Source organism: Paramisgurnus dabryanus, chromosome 21, assembly GCF_030506205.2.
Source record: "Paramisgurnus dabryanus chromosome 21, PD_genome_1.1, whole genome shotgun sequence".
In the NCBI taxonomy this organism is placed as follows: domain Eukaryota; kingdom Metazoa; phylum Chordata; class Actinopteri; order Cypriniformes; family Cobitidae; genus Paramisgurnus; species Paramisgurnus dabryanus.
Genome location: NC_133357.1, coordinates 12,835,458 through 12,860,255, shown reverse-complemented (window position 1 = coordinate 12,860,255; position 24,798 = coordinate 12,835,458). Strand labels below are relative to the sequence as shown.

The following is a 24,798-nucleotide window of genomic DNA, read 5'->3' as shown; positions in this document are numbered from 1 at the left end:
ACGAACTAAAATGCATACAAATTTATATGAATTAAGGTAATTAATATTCACCAAAGTCCTTACTGCGAAGTCGCCTTACTGCGACGGCATATTTGCAATGCCTATTCAGAGGATGCGCAAAGTCCCTCTCCTAAAAGGATTTTATTCTTAACGTTTGACGATTGGTTTCTTTTACTGGGAGGCGGGACTAGAGCGGCCATTCTGACCGTTGCGGCCTCCTCCATTTATCAGTCCTTGCAAAGATTTTTTGTGATTGTTGCGGGCAAAAATCCTTGATCTTGTGGTACGTTTTCTTATAAAATGCGATGAAATATGCGGAATATTTATGCAATTTTATGCGATGAAATTGCATGAACTTGCCAAAATTGCGGGAACTTGCAAAAACTGCGTGAACTTGCAAAAACTGTTTGCAGCTTTTCATTGATGTTCACATCGCGTAATTACGTCACTTCCTAACATTCCCATGGCAACATGGGACATGGCTGCGCATGTGTGAAGTTAATGCAACCTTTTTCAACTTTCTGCTAAGATACATATTACTTTTTGCTACGAAAATGCAGGGATTATGAAATTAGGCAAGCCCCGTTTATTTCGTGAGCAGAAATTTGCAATTTATATGACGAAAGTGCGGCGTATTTAAAAAATGCGGCCCCCGCATACATATGCAGACTTTGGCTGATTATGTGTTGAATCAAGAGTTTTTTTGTGATTGTTGTGGGAAAAAATCTTGTGGCACAGTTTCTTAAAAAATCGGATGGAATATACGGGATATTTATGCAATTTTATGCGATGAAATTGCGGGAACTTGCAAAAATTGCGGAACTTGCAAAAACGTTTAGCATCTTTTGCAGCTTTTCAATGATTTTCACATCACATAATCACGTCACATCATAACGTTTCCATGGCAACCGGGGGCATGGCTGCAAATGCAACATTTTTCAACTTTCTGCTAAGATATACAGTATGTGATTTTTGCCACGAAAATGCAGGGATTATGAAATCATGCAAGCCACGCATATTTTGCGCACAGAAATCTGCAATTTATGCCGGGAAAGTTTGTCGTATTTAAAAAAACGCGACCCCCACATAAATAACTGGACTATGGCTAATTATATGTTGAATCATGCGATCGCATAATCGCTTTTTCTGGAGGGACTGATAAATAGCTTTAAAAATAACCTTTTGTCTTGGGTGGCCTGTGACTTCTACACATTTTTTCCCATCTTTTGCAATTAGGCTAAGCAATAAATCTATAAAATCCTGACATAACTAGAAACTCTGCCCATCAAACTTAGCTTTGATGTTCATATGCTTTGACTCCCAGCAGACTGTTTCTTAAAATGGATGTAAGGGTCAAACACAACTTCCATACAAATATGTGACCCAGTCTGTAAAAACTCAGCTCAAATCAGTTTTGTGATTTACTGTTTATAAACCCATTCTATATCATGTTAAAACATATAACCTTAATGTACACATTAAAAATCAAAACTAATATTTCAATGAAAAAAATTATTGTATCTCAATCTCATAAATAAACATGCATTACCTAGTTAGCATTTGTAATTTTTTTATGCTAATAATTTTATAAGATTATGAGACCTTAGCCTGGGTTTCACAGACAGAGTCACATATGCCACACAGACTCACACGACGACTTCTACATTCCCGAAAACCAACAATTACACCCTTAAAACAACACACACTTTCCCACCACCCTAACTTAGCCATAGCAAGCTTCAGCATCATAGAACATGATACATCAATCCCTCCTTCACCCTCCCAACCACCACCTTTGCCTCCGTGTCCCTCCCCTACAGTCCGACTCAGGACATAATCCGTCAGTGATTAGCCATGAGCAGAGCCTATCAGAAGAAGCTCACTAACTGTGTTAGGCAGCCGAGCCGCAGATCTCAGGCAGGCAGCTGAGCATGCACATCTCTCACAGATTGAAAAGTGGAGCCATATTCCCCCCTTAAACACACAGCAGACGACAGGATTCTCTCGGCAAATACAGGCACCTAATTGTAGTGCTTTTGAATAACATTATATTTATAAAAAAAAAGTTTGCATTTACATGTCAATATGTAAATATTGACCGTCTAGATACAAATATGGAGTGTGTAAAGGATATAGAATAAAAAGAAATAGTACATAGCATTTGTCAAGAGAATCACTGCCCATTTTTCAATAGAGACTACGACTACTTAATGTCACATAGACATAAAATATTTGTGTGAGAATCGACACAGATATTAAAGTGAGGGAAAATGGCTTTTGTAAGTGCATAATGTGCATTGGCAATTGAACAGAACATGCGTGTTACATGACATCTTAGTGCAATCTCAAGAATCAATAAATAAGGTGAAAGGAGATGCAGCAAAGTGGAGAGATTTGTGTCCTTACAAAATACCTGCTTTAGTATTTTCTGATAAAGATAAACTAGATTAGAATTAACGAAGAAGGCAAATCTTGCTGTGTACCCTTGTATTTGCTAATGTAACCATTAAACGTGACAAATGCACATGGTAAATAGTTTAAGCTGTTTACAACATCCCATCTCTCCACTGTTGTGTCTCCATGTCAAGTCATTTATTCATTTGTAACTTTTTTAATTTTTACAAAACAGCATATCAGTTAATGAACATTAAAGTTGATTATTAACTAGGGTCAGAACTCAGAAACTTGTTCGCTTTGTACTTTGATTTATGTGAAGCTACAGGTCACATAAAAAATTATTTTCACACACCCTTGTGAATCCAATAATAGGTACATTTCATTAAAACAAATCTATGGAAACAGTTTCGATACCCAAAAATGACAAATGCAAGCTTTAGTGTAATCTAAATACATTACTTAAGTATTAAGAATATGAAAGATTACTACAATAATGAGGCTTAAAATAAAATACCCTAAATACTCTAAAAAAAAGCACACCTTTGTACCTAAATGGTGTATATTAGTACTCAAAGGTACTTGTTTGTACCTCAAGGGTATAAATATAAAGGAGACTTGCTGTGTCACAGGTCTCCAAAGCTTGTTTTAAGGACCCCTGATAGGGCTAAAGTTCAATTTTAAGCCTTTAATTTAGAAATCTTGTGTGTCATTTTTGGGTCTTGTTTGAAACCAGGCAGTCATAACAGCAGTGTGAAGGCACATAATATCTTTCATACTGTTTTTAGTAAAAACTACTGTAGCACAAACCTCTCACTCATTGCTATTTTTTCAGTATCAAAAGACTGTCTTGCATATTTCCTAAGCTTCTGTGTTGACTAGATCCACTGACAGTAAACAATTCAAATATTTATGACATATCATCCACTCAACGTGACTAAAGGCTGGGAATCACAGAGAGATACAGAAGCTTAGAAAATATTTCCCTCTCACACCCACAATCATGTGCATATGAGGTTTTGGTTTTACAGTCCCATGTGCAAATCCTAGACAAGCAAAGAGAGGTGAGGTGACTGAGCCTCCGGCAGGGTTGGCTCCTCAACACTGCTCTGGGCTGGGCAGCGCGGGGCCAGATGGGCTGAAGTGGACAATGTGAAATGAAAGGAGGAAGGGGGAGAAGGAGGGAGGACGGGGCTGCACAGTGCTGCTGATGAGGGACAGGGAAGGAGGTGTAGGGAGGGAAAAGAAGCTCGGGGCAACTAATCCACAGGTAAGAGAGACTGAAGATGACAACAACCAGATGCAACTATTTAAAGGGGAAAATTACTTGGTATCTTTGTTTGAATTTATTAACGGGATGATGATAGATGACCGCTTGCTAACCGCCGATGTTGCAATTTTCAGCACTGTGCATGACATTGTTGTTCTTATGATTATTGTGATGATATTGTTGCTTTTGAAAACAGCACTTTTCCTTTACTCTTCGACTTTTCGCTAAGCCCCGTCTTAAAGGAAAACACCACAGTTTTTCAATATTTTACTATGTTCTTACCTCAACTTAGACGAATTAATACACCTATCTTCTTTTAATGCGTGCACTTAATCTTTGTACAGTGCGTTGTGAATGTGTTAGCATTTAGTCTAGCCCCTTTCATTCCTTAGGATCCAAACAGGAAGGAATTTAGAAGCCACCAAACACTTCCATGTTTTCCCTATTTAAAGACTGTTACATGAGTAGTTACAAGAGTAAGAATGGTGGCACAAAACAAAACGTGGCGATTTGGTAAGCGGATAAAAAATGAGAACTATATTGTATGGTGGAAGAGCACTTAGTTTGCAGCACTTCGACCTCGGCGCGCAGTAACATTACTTATTACACGGCTCTCTGGAATGCTTGATTCTGATTGGTCAGTTGAGACATTTGCAGGTTCGTTCTTTTCGAATAATAACCGCTCCAAAATAATAACGCATGGCCGGACTACTTGTACCAGTAAAATCGCTCCGCGCCAATAAAGATCAATAAAGATTACTGTCTGTTTGGCGCCATCTTGTGACAAACACTCGACAACCACGACAAGACACAGAGAGCTTACTGAGACTGAACTTGACAAAATAGAGCATGACAGCTACGAAGCCAACACACAAAAAAATACAGAATGGGCATTAAAACTTCTCAAAGACTGACTAAAAGAGAAAAAATGGAGACAAGTATGAAGCAGAGGATCTTAATAAGGTATTACGATCATTTTATGCATCTGTGCAAAGTTTCGCGGAAGGATAAAAATGTTAATTTAAAACAATATGCCAATAAAATGTTTCAAATTCATATTCCTGTCCAGTTTTTTTTCTTATGTGGCAAGTAGCCGTGTAATAAGCGGGATAATGTAGAGGCAGCCGGTAGTTATTGGGAAATAAGCCCCTTCAGTGTGATACAAGACCCTCCGCTTCGCGTCGGGTCCTGATCACACTGTCGGGGCTTATTTCCCAATAACTACCGGCTGCCTCTACATTATCCCTTACTTACCGTGGGCTTGCACCAGACGCGAGTACAACTTTTTGCGCAAGTAGATTATATAGAAAGTCAATGCAAAGACGCAATCAGACGCATCCTCGCGTGGGGCGATGCAAATTACTCGATATGGGCGGCACGTTTACTGCGAAAACACACGCTATTTGCCAAACGCGTCTTTTTTTGCATGACACAATGTTAAATACCGTGAGTAATGTAGAGCGAGTAACGCAATGCCACGCACTTGTTGTGTACATAGCATTAAACTTCTGAAGTCAGGAGTGATGATGTTATTGCACGCCGAGGTGAAGTGCATGCATTGAAAAAAGATAGGTTTGTATTAACTTGTCTAAGTCGAGGTAAGAACATAGTAAAATATTGAAAAACTGTGGTGTTTTCCCTTTAAACTGTTGCTGTCTGGAAAATCAGACAAAATTTAGCTCTTTCTTAAATCCATTTCTGTGGAAATTCTGTATATTTAGATAGTTTGAAATAGTTTTTTTTCCTATTAAACAATTACATTAAACAATATAATTAACATTGCTGCTGGGGCACTTATAATAAAATTGTGATATAAAGTACCAAGAGAGCATACACACTTTACTTCTTTATCCATTTAATCTTAAAAAGTACAGTACTAAGAAACATTACTTTGAAAAAACTCATTTTTTAAGCTTTCTACACTTACATTTTTCACTTAAAGTCAGAAATTTTTACCAATTAAAGTTATTTTTTAAAGGTGCAGTGTGTAACTTTTAGAAGTATCCAATGACAGAAATGCAATTTATTATACATAACTATATTATCAGGGGTGTATAAAGATCTTGCATAATGAAGTGTTATGTGTTTATTACCCTACAATGAGATGTTTTTATCTACATACTCCGCGGGTCCCCTACATAAAAGTTGCCATTTTGTGCCGCCATGCTTTTACAGTAGCCCTAATCGGACGAACTGCTCTGCACAGCGCGTTTTGTCACTAGTTTTGTATTTTTTTTTTTGTACTGGGGCGGCTACTGTAGCTTCTCTAAACATTTCACTAAAATTTACACACTGCACCAAGCGTGCCGCACAAGCCCTGAAAAGTGAAGCCAAAACGTCTCGATCGCCCCCCCCCCCAGTGACTGGTCCCAGTATAGGTCATAAACCCCCCATGTTATTCAATGGGACTTGAGACCAACTAAACAATTTAATTACATTTCAATTATCTTTTTTCCAAATCTGGTTTCTGTCATTTACTGTAGTTTTTATCAAGATGATGTAAATTCAAGTGTTTGTTTTTAAAATAAGTTTGTTTTTAGTTAGTTATTGAATGCTATAAAAATGATGGTGTGACGTCATGATTGACAGCTGTGATATGTGCATTCTGCGAAAGCGGGGCGGGGCCTTGATTTCACGGCTTTACTTCCTGCTCACTACTGCGCAGGACTGGTCCCGAAATCGCTTCTGCGCAGACTCAAGACCCAAGATGTCAGCGCCGTATTGGAACACTGGCGGCTTCACTTTTCAGCAATGAAAGAGAGCGAACGGGCGTCGTCCATCTTTTTTAACAATTTTGTATATTTTACTTATTATTATTTAACTTAAGAGCATACTGTTCTTGCGAATACCCTATTTGATGTAAAGCTTGTCTGAGTGAGCAACAGTAACTTGTAAAGTAGGGTGGAGCTTAGCAAAGTGTCAGTTTTTCAAAATTGCGTTCTTTGTCTTTAAAGATTATGTGAGTATGCTGCGTATGCGGTGTAGTAAAGTGTTAGTGCTCCTGGTTGTTCTCTGAGAGACATGGTCAGTGTAACAGAGGGGAAATGGAAGGAAGGGGACGAGCTCTCCATCGAAAGCACAAGTTGAGAATCAAGGCCAAATGGACAGCCAATCGCAGATCAAATGCCGTGTGAAATGAGAAGGGATTTGAATGGTGTTGCGTTTGTTTTCCAAATCGTTTCCATGCTATTTTTCTCAAATGCCAATTTGTAAAGTTATTAATTGCAATGAGGCAGCTTTGATACATTCGCCTTTCTGTAAGACAGTTAACTAATAGTCACTAATAGTCATGCTGCACCCGATTTCTGTTAAATCAGGTAACACCTGCATTCCAAAGCGATGCATTTCACGTCATATTTATCTCAGCTGCGTCATGACTGAATCATTAAACACATGTACAGAAGAGGTGTGCATGAAAAGGAAGAGTCCTTTTCATTGGTGGCTGTCTTTTTTTATTTTTTCCCATGTATGGGTTTGGTAGTCCTTGCTGGTTTTTTGTTTGTTTGTTTTTTCCATCAGTTCTAGCATGCTGTAACTGCTGAATGGGCATGCAGAGAGATCAGCTCTATAGCTTTGTATCTTACCCTCATCCCTTCAAAACGTGACAATGCTCTGAGGGGTCTCAGGGCCCTTAGTGTCCTGAGTGATTTAATGGGCCCTAGATCGGAGTAGCCCAGCGCATTAGCTATAAGGCTGACTATAGACACCTACACAGAAACAGAGAAGCAAAACAGGATCCATACTGTTAGACGGGAGAAAGCTCTTGAGGAAGAGAAGGCCTCTTTAGAGCTCCTGGAACGTTGGTTGAAACACATACACAACAGTTTGGATGGGTATATACATATATAACACTGCATTTATACATGTATATAGCCCCAAGAAGGAGAGAGAGAGACTCATGTTTAGTATTGGTTACAGGTACAGATAAGGGTTTAGAAGCACAGGAAAAACCTGGGATTTCGCTCTCGGTTAGTTTTTGAATCTCGCTTCTTTACACCTGTGGAAAAACGTTGTGGTTTGAAAGAGACAGAACAACAGACAAAACATATGGGCGATGTAGAGCATTAGGGGACCCCTGCAGATGCATCAAAAACCCCAACATACTGCAAGAACCTTACCCTTGCCCTTTTAACATTGCCTCTCCTTGACGTTCTCGGCTGAAGCATTAAATCCCATATAATTTAAGACACACAAACTAATGGGACCTGCGAGAAGAAATACAGGTAAACATGTACATATATGCCAGATTGCAAGTCATATTGTACAGTTTAAAGTATCACAGTAACATTATGGGATCGCAATAGTAAAAGACACTGGACAGCACTGAAAGGACAACTTTGTGGGAGCTCAAGCCCTGGTCAATCTCTAAATGCCATTGAAAACAGCGTGGAAAAGGAAACAACCTTCATAGACACATGGAGTATACGTGCAGAGAGGTCACATTGGACCATGTCTAGAAAATCGTATTGATTATACCGTATGTGTCAGCTGTCGATGAAAAATTGATTTAAAAGAAACCCATGGCCAACCAAGAATGACTTTCAGAGCTGATATGTATTATTCAAGGAATTAAATGTCGATGGTCAGGCAGTGCTTTCGAGAGACCAGGCTTGAGCCTCCTTATAAAGGTAAATACAAACAGACCTTCACATCTTTAACCAGCCACTGACGAAGACTTGATAAAACACAGCAAAAGTCCACAACACTGAAAGCTAACCAACTCACAGAGGGGAGATTTCTATTAAAGGTGAAAGCTTTATTCTGAATGGATCTGTGGACAGTCCAGGTTGTGATAACTTATTTAAACCGAGATTTCAAACAGTACAATCCATGATTAAGTGGCAGTGAAATCTTTGTAATTGTCGGATCTTTGAGGAATAGTTCACGCCCAAAAAATGTATAATTTTTAATGTTTTAATTTTCTCACTTTCATGTCATTCCTAACCTGTATGAATTTCTAAAATAATTTCTTAATTTTCATACATTCTTTTTAATGTACTAACCATTTATTCTGTTACGAGCCCCTAAGGGGACATTGGAGTAAAAAAATCTAAAGTTTAGTTTCATGTGCTCACGTGTGAAACATTCGTGCGGGCACGTGAAACTATCGCGTGCGCACGTGTAAGCGAAAGTTTCACGTGCGTATGCGATAGTTTCACGTGAGTATGCGAAACTAAACGAGGTAGTTTATCTTTCGCGCACGCACGTGAAAGTTTAACGTTAGTGCGCGATAGTGTCACGTGCGCATGCGAAACTAAACTTTAGTTAATTTTTGCTCCATGTCCCCTCAGTAATTCTGGAGCCTGAAAACTAGGGTACCTATTAAATAAAACTGTGCTTAGAAAAATGACCAGTACATTCTTCAAAATGTCTTCTTTAGTTTTTCACAGAATATGAAATTCATACTTGTTTGGAACAACATACGGGTGAGTAAATGATAGCAAATTATTCATTTTGGGGTGAAATATGCCTTTACATTTTATTGTAAACAATAAAACTGTCAAAATAGTTTCACATATTTACTTTTTTTTTTTTTAAGTATATCATGTAATAAAGCTTTCTCCTTCATCTACAGATCATCTGATCTTTAGGGGTAATTGTCACCTTTAGCCTCAGTTGGAACCCACAAGCACCCCTTTATGGAGGCCCCGGGGCCCCCTGAGTCGGCTGAGATGGCCCCTCAGTGACAGCTTTCTTCATCTGTCAGCACTCTCGCTCTGCAAGGCAAGGTCAATGAGATGTGTGGCTGTGACCAAATGGAGAAAATAAATAAATAAATAAAATAGTCAAATGAAATTGAAAAGATTCAAAACATAATAAAAAATGACCAATGCTTGTCATTCATACGCAGAATAATTAATAAGTGATCAATGCTTTAAGTATTGTACTGTATGACCACTGTAGACCTTTATCCTCAAATTAATAGTTATATAATAATGTATAGAAAAATAAAGATTTTTTTGAATGGATCTTAACGCACACACTCCCTCAATGTTTACCAAAACTAGAAATATGAGTAATCAAATAATAAACTGTATGGGTGATGGAACAGATATATACGGTGACACAGACTATAGGGAACAATGGCACAATTACAGTACATAAATATGCACAAACACACACACACACATGCTGGATATGATGCAGGCTCCTTGTGAAAGCCGTTTGGTGCATCACACCCGTAAAAGCAAAGAACAGTGGAGAAACAGAGCATCAACACAGCAGATACCAGGAGGACCACTCACCGACTGCTGTATGTCCTCAACATCAACACATCTCAGCACCAACCTCAAGGGAGGGAAGAGCAGGTGTAAATGGGGGAGGGAGGACTGAACCTTTCTCATCTACCAAGAATGTTAGTCCAGCACCCCGGGAGGGAAGAATTCCAAATGGACTTTTTGCGCCCTTGAAAGGCGCTGTGAGAAGGGAAGGCTATTCATTGGGTCATTCCAGTCGAAAGTGAGCAAAAGATTTCTGGCACGAAGGGTGTTTCTACAAGGTTGTCATATGACGGTCACTTCAAGGACATTCTTTTGACATTTATGAGCACATGACCCTGCAGGGGTTATGTGATCATAAATAAAACCCATAATTTATTTATCATAGCTGGGATTTTAAACTGGGGCCTAAATATTACCTATTTAGACAATATATTTGTTACATACACTCTAAAAAATGCTGGGTTATTTTTAAGCCAGTGTTGAGTCAAAAAGGACAAACCCAGCTGTTGGGTTAAATTAACCCAGAAATTTTTTATATTTGACCCAACAATGGTTAAAAACAACCCAGCATTATGGGTTAAATCAACCCAGCATTATGGGTTAAATCAACCCAGCATTATGGGTTGAAACAAAGCAGCATAGGTTAAATTACAACCCAATGGGCTGTGTTTGTCCCTTTTTGACCCAACACTGGCTTGGAAATAACCCAGCATCTTTAGAGTCAGTGTATAATAATTTAACTCTTTTCCCGCCATTGATGAGTTATCTTGTTAATTAAGAGAAAACATTTGCATTAAAAATGTTCCTGATGGATTTGTATGTTAATCTGCAATACTGCAATTATCTACTAGATGACACACTTACCCAATTTATGAAAAAACTGAAGCCAAAACTTTATTTACCAATTTTAAACTCTGTGTATGTTTTGATAATCTGATCTCTAACAAAATTCCTTCACAAAAATGCAATTATTTCAGCTTTTTGCTAAAAAAAAAATATTTTTTAAGAAAAATACCCATATTTAAGAGTTTATAAGCAGAGAAAAAAAAATATAGATAGGATGAAACTTTTTACCTGTTTAGTTTGTTTGTTTAATTGTTTATTTTAAAGCAAAGGTCAGTTCTTTCATTTGATATATTTGTATGTTTATATATTTTTTGAAGAAAATTTTCCTTGCAGGCATTTTGTGAAACTTTTGTGAAAATCACAAAAAATTGCTGGTGGGCAACTTTTCAATAATGGCTGGCGGGGAATGAGTTAACAAACATCATGTGAAAAGTCAGTTTAGGCAAGGTTGAAAAAATATACATTTAAGACCCTGGGAGGAATTATACATGATACTAAAGCAAGCAACCATAACAGCTGCACTTTAAAAAATGCTGGGTTATTATTTACCCAGCGTTGGGTCAAAAAGGGACCGAGTCCAGCCGATGGGTAGGGTTGTGCCGATAGACAATAGTATTGGCAGGATTTCAGACATATCGCCAATGGCAGGATTTCATGGTGATAGTCATGACGATAGTTGACGAATGGTTATTATTATTATCATCTGAGTTTTACATTAACATGCACATTACATGCTTTTCCTCGCATGAGGGTTTGAGGGCTTCACTTTACGTGGAGAGCTTGTAGAGAGAGGATTCTTTCTTGCACGCACCTGCACTTAAAGCGCGTGTCTTGGACTTGCACCTGAAATAAATCCAGCGCGTCATGAGCAGCTGCGCTTCTCTCTGTTTCACATGCACTCGCTCTCGCATCTGTCCGAAGTCTAAACATAAACTAAAGTAGTAATCCTTATGTATTTGTTCAGTTTAATGCATTTCATGCGAGCAGAGGCAAACTATCCCTCTCTCACTCTCGCGTACGTGCAGAGAGCTGCGCTCTGTCCAACGTCAGATCATTAGGTAGTAATCCTGTTTATGATATGCATTTCAAGGAGTTGTAGCAATACACCCCTCATGTTTAAAATATTATTGTGTTAAAAATATAAAAAGCATTCCGCTGGACCGATGTGTTTAAAAAGCTGAGAACTGCTTGACACATGTAGCCTTCTGCAACAGCACTAAACAAATGCATTGAATTGTTTGTATGTGCGCGCGCGTGTGTGTGCGCAGGTGCATGTTTTTACAGTCATTAATAATAAATAAAAATACTCTGAATAATGCCATTAGTTTTAAGAAGGTTGCGGTCATGACAGTGTTGCTCTTGTTCTTTTTTGTCCACCAATCAAGTGTCTTGTCATAACGAGTAAAAAATGAATACTATCGTGTATCGCCAATCTCACAGGCTGACGATCTCAAAATTGGGCATATCACCCAACACTACCGATGGGTTAGATTAACCCAGAAAATGTTTATGTTTGATTCAGCAATGGGTTAAATCAACCCAGCATAGGTTAAATTACAACCAAACAGGCTGGGTTCGTCCCTTTTTGATGCAACGCTGCAGCATTTTTAGAGTGTATTGGCATAAGTTTTCTTAATTAATAAAAGTAACAGTAATGTCTTTGTGTACCAAATGGCCGAATATGAAAGGAAAATGCTTCGAGTGCTCTGCCCTTCAGCGGGAATAGGGCATAAGGATTCTCACTTTCAACTGGAATTAAACCACATTCACACAGAACAACAGCTGTCTACAGAACTACAGCTGGGAGGATGAAGGGTGGACACAGGGTGGGTACATGATGGACCATAGTCCAAAGAAACCTTTTTAGATGCATTCCACTCAAAATCGGATGTTGACTAATGCTGCTTTTCATCTTTAAATTTTTTACTGTGGCATTACTGCAGTTTGCCGAAAAATAAACCACTCTTTAAAAGTGCAATGGTACAAAGCATTAGCTGTAATTTAAATACTTTACTGTATAATTATAGAATTATATAGCAGCACCTGTATATTGTATAGTTGCATGCATTTTTTTTTAGGTTTTGTTGTGCTAGCCTACAGAAATGCAAAATAAAAGGCAATTTATTCGCTTTTTGAAGCTTAAGAACAAATTGCATGTGGATATAAATGTGGGCAAATGTTCTCTTCTTGTTACATTTATAAAACATCATATTAGATGAGAGGACTGTGTATGCAACTACATTTCATTCAATTAAACAGGTTATATCAGGATATTTCATTTACAGTGTGAATTCTGCTTAAAGGTTGTTAGTTCAGGAATAAGGTCAGAAGAAAAACACAGATGATTTGCTTCTTGACATGATCACTCCACTTGTAACATGTCCTCCACGTATCATGAGAGAAGCACATCCATACAACATTATTCTGAATCCTTTAGTTTGGAGTCCAAGTGTGAGCATTTTTATCATTTAGGCAAATTTAGGCAATAGATTTCCAAATACTACATCCATATCCATATAAATCTAAAGTTTGACTTTGTGACAATTGAATAACCAATTACATTCTTAATTGTAATGGATTTTAAAATGCAATTTACACTTGGTGACTCCAACTACAAGGGTAAAAAATAAAAGGAGGTCAGAGGCTACACATATCTAATTGTTCAAACAACATAAGACATTATACGATTATGTACAAATATTCAAAACAAGGTTCCTTAAGGACTGAGAAATGCTTGAATATCATGTCAATAATCTTCACTATTGATATACTGGTTTTGGCAAGTCTTTGGCAAACACTTACTCTATGTGATATGTGATGTCTGTTACTGCATATGCCATACGTCTTCAGTCTACTTCCATACACAACAAATTGCTATTACTGTAATTAAACAAAATATTTTTCATATGAAAGAATTCAAGCATGATACTGTTGTATAACCAGTATATATTTACTTACATTGAATATTCAAGCATCTCAGTGTCACACGGAAATAAAACACTTTTGCATGGCTATGCATGGGTGATAGATTGTAAAGAAATGATGTAATTGTAAGAAATAACACAATTTAGAAACAAATAATTTACAGTATTACAAAAGCATATATATTAAGGTTAGGCACAGATAGTTTTTCTTTTCACCCCTGCATACCATAACACTGCATCTTCATATGAAAGATCCCATTTGAGTCCAGCCCAACACATTCACATCTTGTTTATAAAAGGGACCATCCTGTTCTTTATCCTGTTTGCCCTTGACTATATCATAATACATCTACAAGATGGTACTTGTCTTGTCTTCTCATCACCTCCTACATCAATTTCCTTTATAAATGACAGCTTAAACTAGTTTTTCTACCCTTTTAACTATTTTTAAAGGGGTCATGACATTAGGAATCAATTTTGTCTTCATATATTGACATATAAAAGGTCTTGGTATCATTTATACATCTGTCAAGTTTCATTGTTTAAAACTCCGTTCTTATCAATAACGAAAGCATTTAAGCATGAAGTCTGTCAATCATAGAAAGGGGCGGGACACAGAGCCAGGCCGAACACGCAAATCGGTTTCAATCAGGGGATGAAAAACACAGTGGGAAAAGGTTATAATTACTTACATTTTCCATTTAAAAATCTTAATAAGTAAGCTACACCTCAGAGGACATAATAAAATAATCACATGTCATGACCCCTTTAAAACTCACTTTCAGCAAACACTGCAAACATTATTGTCTTCATACAATTAAAAGAAAGAAAATAATCACTTAACAAACCTCCAAGTCTAAAAAAATGCTTTCATAATCTTAACCATAATCTGCCTTTACCAATTTATAGCTAATTTGGAAATATGTTAAAATGTGTTGTCTATAGACTAGAGTAAATTTAACATCAAATGTGTTACTTTAATTTTGTGCATTGTGCCATTTACTTTAATACAATATACCTAATCAATCACTAGTCAGTTCTTTTTTGCAGGATTGTACCCATAAACAAAACATGCATGTGCAGGCCTGACAACAAACATAGCAAAATTGAAGCAAACTTACGTCAACAATGAAGAAATCCAGCCAGCACCAAGCATTGGTGAAGTACTTGTAAAAACCATAGGCCACCCATTTCAACAACATCTCTAGTATGAAGATGTAGGTGAAGACCTTGTCAGCATACTCCAGGATGATCCGGATAGTTTTCCTCTGTTCAATGTTCACATCCTCAAAGGCCTGCAGCAGACAGCATGTGTTTACATTACCATTGCTTTAGTGCATGGTATTTAAGCCAAAAAATATGTCTCATTTAAAGGAACACTCAACGTTTTTTGATAATATGCTCATTTTCCAGCTCCCATAGAGTTAAATATTTGCTTTTTACCATTTTGGAATCCATTCAGCCGATCTCCAGCTCTGGCGGTACCACTTTTAGCATAGCTTAGCATAATCCTTTGAATCTGATTAGACCATTAGCATCGCGCAAAAATATAACAAAAGAGTTTCGATATTTTTCCTATTTAAAACTTGACTCTTCTATAGTTACACCGTGTACTAAGACTGACAGAAAATTTAAAGTTGTGATTTTCTAGGCCGATATGTTTAGGAACTATACTCTCATTCTGGCGTAACAATCAAGGACTTTGTTGCCGTAACATGGCTTCAGGAGGCGCAATGATATTACGCAGCAGCCAAAAATAGTCCCCTTGGTAACTTTCAATAGCAGGAGACTATTTTCGGGCATTGCGTAATATCATTGCACCTCCTCCAAAACGGTAAAATCTAATATTTAACTCTAGGGGAGCTAGAAAATGAGAATATTTTCAAAGAAAGTGGAGTGTCCCTTTAACAACCACCCACAAACTAGTTTAACCTTGCAGGTGCTATATATGCTGAATAAGTGCTGCACCATAAGTATTTATATTCAGATATTTTCCTTATTTGCAGTGTAAACATGTTTCAATTGTATTTAAATAGAGTTGCACATTATTTATAAAAGCACAAAATTATTGACCTGATTTGCATAATTCCTTAAGTAAACTAGGTTTAGCTTGTGTGAATAAATGATGCAAGACTTGGTGGGTTTTTAGGTCCACCTTCCACTAAATTTCTACTAAGGGCTTTAAAAGATGGTGGACATAAGTATTTGTTTCTTTTGTTAAGGGCTTGCTTCTCAACAAAGCTGAGTCTGAAATAAATATATATTTTTTAAAGGTGCAGTGTGTAGATGTTAGCCGCATCTAGCGGTGAGGTTGTGAATTGCAACCAATGGCTCAGTTCCCGCTCATCCCTCCCTTTCGAAACAGATAAAGTTGCTATGGTAGCCTGCACAGGACAAACATGTCGTCTTTAGAGACGCGTTCTGTAGAGCGCCATGTCCATTTTGGGCAACTGTAGACACATGGTGGCATAAAATGGCGACTTCCATGTAAAGGGACCCGCAGTGTATGCAGATAAAAACGGCTCATTCTAAGGTAATAAAACATAACATTTCATTATGTATGTCTTTATACACAATTGCAAATATAGTTATGTATATTATATTGCATTTCTGTCAAGACATCTTCCTAAAATTTACACACTGCACCTTTAAGTATATATTCATGAACAGTATTATAAAGCTGGGTATTGCTAACAATTTGATTGCAATTCTTGTTTACGTGTTTTTAATTTGATTCAATTTTGGTTCGATTCAATAATGCACAAAAGGTGCACATTTTGAACAATGCACATTTCAGTAAACAAACTAAAACATTGTAAATGTGCAAACCTGAAACATGTATAAGAAATAAAACAGTTTTCAATACTCAAACCATGCCCATAAAACCCTTCTATTGAAAATGCAAGATACAAAAAAGTCAACCTCATCTTTACCATCACTGCATTTGAATATGAGATGCTTCCAAATCTCTTCAGGTCGACATGCGTCGTAGAGCATGCACATTTTGAATCAATTCAGTGAATTCCCGAATTAATATTGTTTTGGAGAATTAATATTTTTCTCCAGCCCTACAATAACATTCTATAACCGATTCTAAATAAAGCAAGAGGAGGAAAAACATGGTTTACAGTGAAGCAACTGAACAGAAGGCAAGGTGTCTTTGTGCAATAATTCCGTTAAAACACAAGCAGTGTCGGCTTTCAAAAAGCAATAGCATAAGGCAAGGTCCCTGATTCTATTACGCTTCTTTTTCTGCCAACATTAGCACTGCCAAAGTGAGGAACATTTCCAGCGCCAGAAATAGATCCCCACTTGGATGAATGGTACAGCCCATTAATCACGTCACCCAGCAATACAGTTCTGGACTCAGATCGCTACATGCTACAATTCCTGTTTGTACTGCACCTTCACATTATATACTACTGTCTACACAGAAAAAAATCCCAGCTATAACAAATAAACCTTATAATTGGATGGGATTCATGGAAATAAAAAGGTGGCATCACTGGCATGAGCTTTAAGTAATTTGGTTACACTTTATTTTACAGTGTCTTTGTTACACATGTTACATGTAATTATTGTAGTAATAACAGGTAATTATGCATAATTACATGCAACTTATCTTAAACCAAACCATAGTCCAAACCCCAACCCTATAGTAAGTACATGTTGTTGATGATTATTACTTAGAACTTAAATATATAATTACACTGTAACAATGACCACGTAAAATAAAGTGTAACCAGTAATTTTAGTAGTGAAAATTAATAAATACCCAAACATTAACATGGTTCTAGCACAAACATGCACTTACATTGTGATTTATTTACATATGTTACCTCATCATTATGATTATGATTTTCTATTATCATAGAAAAAAGGGTCCTACGACGGTCCTAAATGTCTTAAAAAGGTCCTAATCTGGTACCAGTATGTTTCCTTTGAGGTACTAACATGCACTTTTTGGTACCAATATGTACCTCTTAGGTACTTACATGAACTTTTAAGGTGCAAAAACGTAATTCCTGAAAGGGTAGGGCTAGGGACAACTTTTTGACCATTTTTTTTTTTGACTGTATAGACGGGTTGCACGGCGACGTCACTAACTGGTTGCGCGCGCAACCGAGGGGCAGAAAGAAGAGACGTGCATTGTGTTGTATGCTAGTAGCGGTGTCTGTAAGTCAAAATGCCAAGGAATTTTTGCGTGGAAAATAGTACCAACAGAGTCAGTGCTGGGTGCCTGATGTTAACATACCAGTAGATGCGACTATTACGTTACTAGCATTATAATTATAAAATTATAATTCATACATGTATCACAGTAACACTGCAAAAATAAAGACAGAAAAACAGATACAACTAAAATCAAGTCTTATTTATGTACAAACATTAAAGAACGCTTCAATAATTAAGGTTGTTGCAGTAGCAGATCAGCTCACCAATCGGTCTTTCTGCCCCTTGGTTGCGCGCGCACCCTGCAATGTTTGTAAACTTGCAACCCCTCTATATGTTATCCTGTCTGTGAAATCCAGGTAAAAGTCTTATAATCTAATAAAAGTTCAATTTCACTTATTAATTTCACATTGATTTCACCTATTGTGCCCTAGTTTACAAGATGTAGAAATCCTTCGGTGTCTCCAGAATGTGTATGTAAAGTTTAAAGGAAAACACCACCGTTTTTCAATATTTTACTATGTTCTTACCTTAACTTAGATGAATTAATACATACCCATATTTTTTCAATGCATGCACTTTTAATCTTTGTACAGCGCTTTGTGAATGTGTTAGCATTTAGCCTAGGCCCATTCATTCCTATGGCTCCAGACAAAAATTTCATTTTGTGCCATTTGTATTTTTACTCGTGTAACTACTCATGTAACAGTCTTTAAATAGGGAAAACATGGAAGTGTTTTGTGGCTTATAAATTCATCCCTGTTTGGAGCCATAGGAATAAATGGGGCTAGGCTAAATGCTAACACATTCACAAGGCGCTGTACAAAGATTAAAAGTGCACGGATTGAAAAAAGATTAATTTGCCTAAGTTGAGGTAAGAACTAGGGATGCTTAACAATTAATCGCGATTAATCGTTAGCAGAATAAAAGTTTTTGTTTACATCATATATGTGTGTGAACTGTGTATAATAACTTTGTATAAATAAATGTACACACATGCATGTATATGTTTTAGAAATGTTTACATGTGTATATACATTTGTATATTTATGTATAATTTATATTATATATAAATATAAATACTTAATATATAAAAAAAAATTCTTAAAATTATACATGAATGTGTTCATATTTATATATATATATACATATTTATTATACACAGTTTACACACATATGTGATGTAAACAAAAACTTTTATTCTGCTAACGATTTATCACGATTAATTGTTTAGCATCCCTAGAAAGAACATAGTTAAATATTAAAAAACTCTGGTGTTTTCCTTTAAGCTCAACAAATTCCACAAATAATTTATTATAGCATTTTAAAATTGTCACTTTTTAGGTGCGAGCAAAATGTGTTGTTTTTGTGTGTGTCCCTTTAAATGCAAATGACCTGGTGCTGGAGGGCGGAGTTTCTGCAGCAAAACGCCACAACAAAGCAGGGGAATCTCACGCAACAAGTCCGTAGCGGTGTTCAGCCTTATATGTTTGAACCGATCAATCATCCGACTGTATTGTGCATATTAAATGCATATTTATGAATTAGCATTGTGATATAAAAATAAAGACATATAGCTCAGGTCTCATGCTGCCTTCACGTGCTTTATAGTTAATGTTTAAAAACAGTGACAATGATTTAGCATTTTACAAGAAAATAAACTTCCACAGACACTGTTGTCAGAAGTTTACTTCATGACCAAACCACAAAAGCATGTTTAAATGATCTATAACACAAAATCTAGCTTAAACTAAAAATGATATGAAATCGTATTTTTATCCTAAAAATCACATACACAGCATGTTGCTTATACTGTATAATATTGAGGGGAATACAGTCGTGTTGTGCTGTCAATCACTCCCTTTCTCTCTTGCAATGCGTTAATCCTCATCTTCTTTATAATCTTCAGAGAAACAGATAAAACAACATGTTTTATGCTTATATTGTAAATCTGGGAAGGGAAAAGAGTCGCGTTGTGCTGTCAATCACTAAATGAACCCTCCGCAATGGGCTTTTATTGGTCTATAACACGGAAGAGACAGATCACGAAAACAACGTAAATAAAACAGATTAAAGTCATGTTTGAAATCGCAATGGGCACCAGCTATAAACTCTCCCCTGACGTGCAGATCAAGTGTGCGAAGACCTCTTTAGTGGAGACGCAAAGGCACAACACTCGCAACCGCTGGTGGGCGGGGCTTTCCCTCCAATGACGACATCAACGGGAGAATCTCACCACACAGTATTTGAATTATGCGAATTATTTAAATGATATTACGGATATATTTTCACAGAATATCTTTAAATTATGTGGGATGTTTTAATGTAGAAAATCACAAAATACTTTAGCTGGGTTTTCACAGACTGGATCACATATCTTATAAACCTAATAAGAAAGCTGTGCATGTATATATTCTCACCAGTGCTCCACTACTGAGGAGAATCATAAAGATGATGATGGTCTCAAACCAGTTGTGCTCCACAATGAGATAGCAGGTTTTTCTGAGGAACCACCAGTACTTGCCCCAGCCTTCGGTGATGGGCACATCACAACACTTGTAGCGAGCAATACAAGCTGCAAAACAGCACATTATTAAACACAACTTTAATTAAACAGATAAATAGAAATACAGATCCAGACAGAAATGGAGAATATGGCAAAAGTTTCAAGAATTACTTTTAATTTTAACATCATCTTTCTTTATAGTTCATTTAATTTAGTGATCTCAGTACTTAAAAAAATATATTTTTGAATGACCTGAATGAAACAGAATGAAACTTAATTTATTTCAACATTTTCTTATTGCCCAAAACAAATCAATAGGCAATGTCTGGTAAGTTGTAATACTGTAAAATGTATTTACATTAATAAGCAAGAGTATAATGTTGCAATATAATTTAGTAATACTGAGTGTGACCCTAGACCACAAAACCAGGTCACATATTTGTAGCAATAGCCAACAATACATTGTATGGGTCAAAATTTTAGATTTTTCATTTATGGGTCAGTGACAGAAACGATTTGGCAAGATGAGAAATTCAAAAATCGTTTTAAAAAAGCACGCATCAGGTTTATTTCAATGCACATAGTGTATTTATGTTAATTTTATGCAATAAAAATTACATTTGCATAATTTTTATGTTTTAAGTTAAAGGTATAGCGGAACATTTTCGTTTTCCGGGTGGATCACCTCTATTATTGGTCATCCCAGATGTCAATCATTCTGATTATATGTTGACGTATAACTGTCGTACGTGCTCGCCTCTAGGTTCGTTTCTGCACATGCGCACTTTCACATGTATGTGTGTTGTGCTACGGTTTCAACCATTGATTGAAGGTCGCATTCTCACTGTTTTTTTTTCAAAATGTCTGAGGGTCGCAAGAGAAAACGTGTCTACGAATTGTATGACAAGAAGAGAAAGGACTATAAAGAAAGAAACAAGACCAGAGTGTTTATGGGAGACTATTTCACACGCTGGCCGCTGGCGTGAACTAAAAGGACAGGTTGGGATTCCCACGCGAAGTTTCTACTGGAAAGGTACATTTTGTCATGCTATTTGGAGAAATCCATTTAAAATCACTGCTAGTAAAAGTTGATGTAAGCTATGATTAGCGATGCTAGCCCTGGCACGAGTCACGAACAACACAGACACGGTAAACATGCCGACAGCAACTTGTAAACAGAGCGAAGAGAAGAACTGAGCTCATGCATGCTCTCTCTCGGTCTCTTGCACGCGTTTAACAGGCGTTCCCTCTCAGGAGGAGGGAGAGTGTTGCGTGTGCATTTTTTAAAAAATATGGAGGGGCTGTTCTTTTAATAATTCGGGAAAATCTTCCGCTATACCTTTAATACTGAATGGACCTGAAAATGTAAAATGGTGTAACTGCCAATTGCGCCAAAGAATGAGAAATATTAAATCTTTTATCCACTTGATGGCAAAAAAAATTAATTTTAAAATATCATTTCATTAGTTATTTCTAAATGTAAATTTTTTGTAATATTTGTCCTGAGATATGCTGAAAACAGCTCTGTTTTATAAATAATCTTTGACAAATTATGTAAAAATCTATGTAAAAAAAATCATATTACACTAAACTAGATAATTATATTGTATTCCACATTTTTTTATGAATATATTTATATTTTCATTTAAAAAATACCAGTTACACCAATTGACACAGACCGGTTACACCACATTGACATTTTTGCAATTATCTTTCTAAATGAAATAAAACCAGAAATTTTAGACTTGGTCCTCAAAAAAGAGAATGTATGCAAATATTCTGCTAATTTATTTTGAAATTTTAACCCTTTACATTTAATTGAACCATACGGACACAAAATATTTTACGTCACATCTTTGACCCTTATGCCAAAAATCATTAGGATATTATGTAAATATTATGTTCCATGAAGATATTTTGTAAATTTACTAGCATAAATAAATCTAAACATTATTTTTGTGAGTGGATGCTGTTGCTAAGGACTATATTTGGACAAAAATGTAATTGTCTCAATATTTACATTTTTTTGCACACTTAAATTCCAGTATCTTGGCCAAATATTGTCCTATTTTTTTCCAACTTTCAGATGATGAATAAAAAATCCCTTATCATGTGGTCCGAGGTCACATATTAAAATTCAAAACTAAATGTACGAAGCTCCTTTACTGTCTCACCTTCAGTCCAGCAAGCTTCAGGGTCCACATACTCTTCTACTGCCTCCACTACCACTGCTTCTTCCACCTCTGGTTTAATATCTATGGTGCTGCCTTCTGATGAGCTGATATCATCCAACTAATGAAAGAAAGATAGAAGAGAGAGAGAGAGAGAGAGAGAGAGAGAGAGAGAGAGAGAGAGAGAGAGAGCGAGAGAGAGAAAGGTCAAAAGTGTTTGGTTTCTAAAGAATGAAACAACAAGCATGTGCAAAAATCCTACATACATTTGAGCACCACTTTGACACAGTACACTAGACCCTACTGCATACGTATCAATATCATGCAACAAAAATAGCAAATAGATCTGTTTAAAATCAATGAACATTTACGGTTGAATCAATAGCCGCAAAGGATTAAGTTTCACTCAGTAGCAACTAGGTTAAAACCTAAAAGCTCTGTACATCACAAAATCACCTCTGTTTCACACTCACTTCTTTGCTGCCTTCAGCTTCAGACTCGCTGCTGAAATCTTCCGTGTTGAGATTTTCAAAGTCTGACTCTCCCACAGCAATTGGAACGCACACAGTCAGGTTGGGGTTGTGGATGAAGGACATGTGGTCATCATCAATCATGTATTTGCCCACGCTACTACCAATGCCGCTAGTAGTGCCGTTGCCGTTCTTCTGATAGTCCAGGTCACGGCTGATGTCCACACCAGTGTGATTGGCAATGCAGTTGAGTTTCCTGTCATACATGTCGTCCAGCGGCTTGGCCTCCTCTGTGGCCTTCCTCCTGAGGACGATGTTCACCACTTCTCGTACTTTGGCCTTCACCCATGCTATTCCCTTATGAATGCGAATAACTGCGATCTGCAGGTTGTTCATCTCGCCGTCGTCATCGGAAGCCGCAAGGTTGTCGGCACTGAACGAGCTCAGCAGCAAGGCAAGAAACAAGTTCAAGACCTGATCAGCGAGAAACCGTAATTGGGTTAAGTTGCGTTTCTTAAAGGGTATTTACATGGCTTACATATAAAACAATCAGTTGTTTTAAAATGACTCGCGAGTTCCCTCGAAAGCATGCTCAAAGCAAGGTAATGAAAGCAGGTAAGTAGTCAACCATTTTCTTAAAGTAATTTTACTTACCACCAAGTTCCCTATAACCATGACCATCATGAAGACAATGAGACACATGCCTTGTCCGGCCACCTCCATACAGTCCCACATGGTCTCGATCCACTCACCACACAGTACCCGGAAGACGATCAGGAAAGAGTGAAAGAAGTCGTTCATGTGCCAGCGAGGAAGCTCACAATCTCTAGCGATCTTACACACACAGTCCTTGTAGCTCTTCCCAAACAGCTGCATGCCCACCACAGCAAAGATGAAGACAATGATGGCCAACACCAAGGTCAGGTTTCCCAAAGCGCCCACTGAGTTTCCAATGATCTTAATCAGCATGTTAAGTGTGGGCCATGACTTAGCCAGCTTGAACACTCTCAGCTAAAGAGAAGCAAAATAAGATGTTTATGGTCCATACAAACAAAATCTTATTTTTTTTACATTTACAAAAATGTTTACCAATCTGAAGGATCTCAGCACAGAAAGACCTTCCACGTTGGCCAAGCCCAACTCCATCAAACTCAAGCTCACAATGAAGCCATCAAAGATGTTCCAGCCCTCTTGGAAGTAGTAGTAAGGGTCCATTGCAACCAGTTTGGCAAACATTTCGGCAGTGAAGATACCAGTAAACACCTAGGAAAGAAATGCAAATTCCAAATCATTATATCTGTCTGAAGATCTGTCCACTTTTCAAACTATGTGTTAACCCTTTTGGTATTTGACGGGAGGATATTTGAAACGTTGGCATTTGTGCCAAACTAAATTGTAAAAGCAATCAGATTTGACCAACTCAACCGATAAACTAAAAATGTTACAAGGATTGCATTTGATCTAATGTGCACCCGTTCTTTCTTTAATACAGTACTGACATTGCACTTGTCTATCATGACAAAATTCTGGTCTACAGGTATTTGCAATAACTCACCACAAATCACCCCGCTACTATGTGACAAAGTGTCAAAACGATCATTTCGCTCTGTCACAGTTGAACGGTGCGTTTAATCACCCTCAATGTTGGTGAACATGGGGAGGGCTCAAGGTGGCCTTGACTCCAAGTGGCCTGCAACGTGTCTGCACAGCCACAGAATATGACTCATGTTGCTCATGTATGGGTCTATCCCATTGAGTATGCACCTGCTACCATGACAACAGGGCATTCACGAGTGCACTGAAGCTATGTAAATACTTGTCTT

General features: G+C 37.2%; 1 protein-coding gene and 1 long non-coding RNA gene across 6 annotated transcripts in view; both read right to left on the bottom strand.

The window, feature by feature from the left end:
• Positions 1-24,798, bottom strand: part of scn8aa (sodium channel, voltage gated, type VIII, alpha subunit a) — a 58,300-nt gene that overhangs the window by 5,628 nt on the left and 27,874 nt on the right. For all 5 annotated transcript variants that reach the window (XM_065285665.1, XM_065285667.1, XM_065285663.1 and 2 more), the window contains exons 15-21: positions 24,065-24,238; positions 23,630-23,986; positions 22,979-23,449; positions 22,509-22,626; positions 20,249-20,403; positions 14,777-14,950; positions 7,249-7,371 (exon numbers count right to left, since the gene is read on the bottom strand). In XM_065285665.1, the coding sequence (XP_065141737.1) occupies positions 7,249-7,371; positions 14,777-14,950; positions 20,249-20,403; positions 22,509-22,626; positions 22,979-23,449; positions 23,630-23,986; positions 24,065-24,238 (1,572 nt within the window). The remainder of the gene's footprint in view (positions 1-7,248; positions 7,372-14,776; positions 14,951-20,248; positions 20,404-22,508; positions 22,627-22,978; positions 23,450-23,629; positions 23,987-24,064; positions 24,239-24,798) is intronic.
• On the bottom strand, positions 7,383-14,001 carry LOC135775456 (uncharacterized). Its single transcript, XR_010543882.2, has 3 exons — positions 9,910-14,001; positions 9,269-9,381; positions 7,383-7,869 (listed from the first exon to the last, which is right to left on the bottom strand). It is a non-coding gene; the product is annotated as an uncharacterized lncRNA (long non-coding RNA).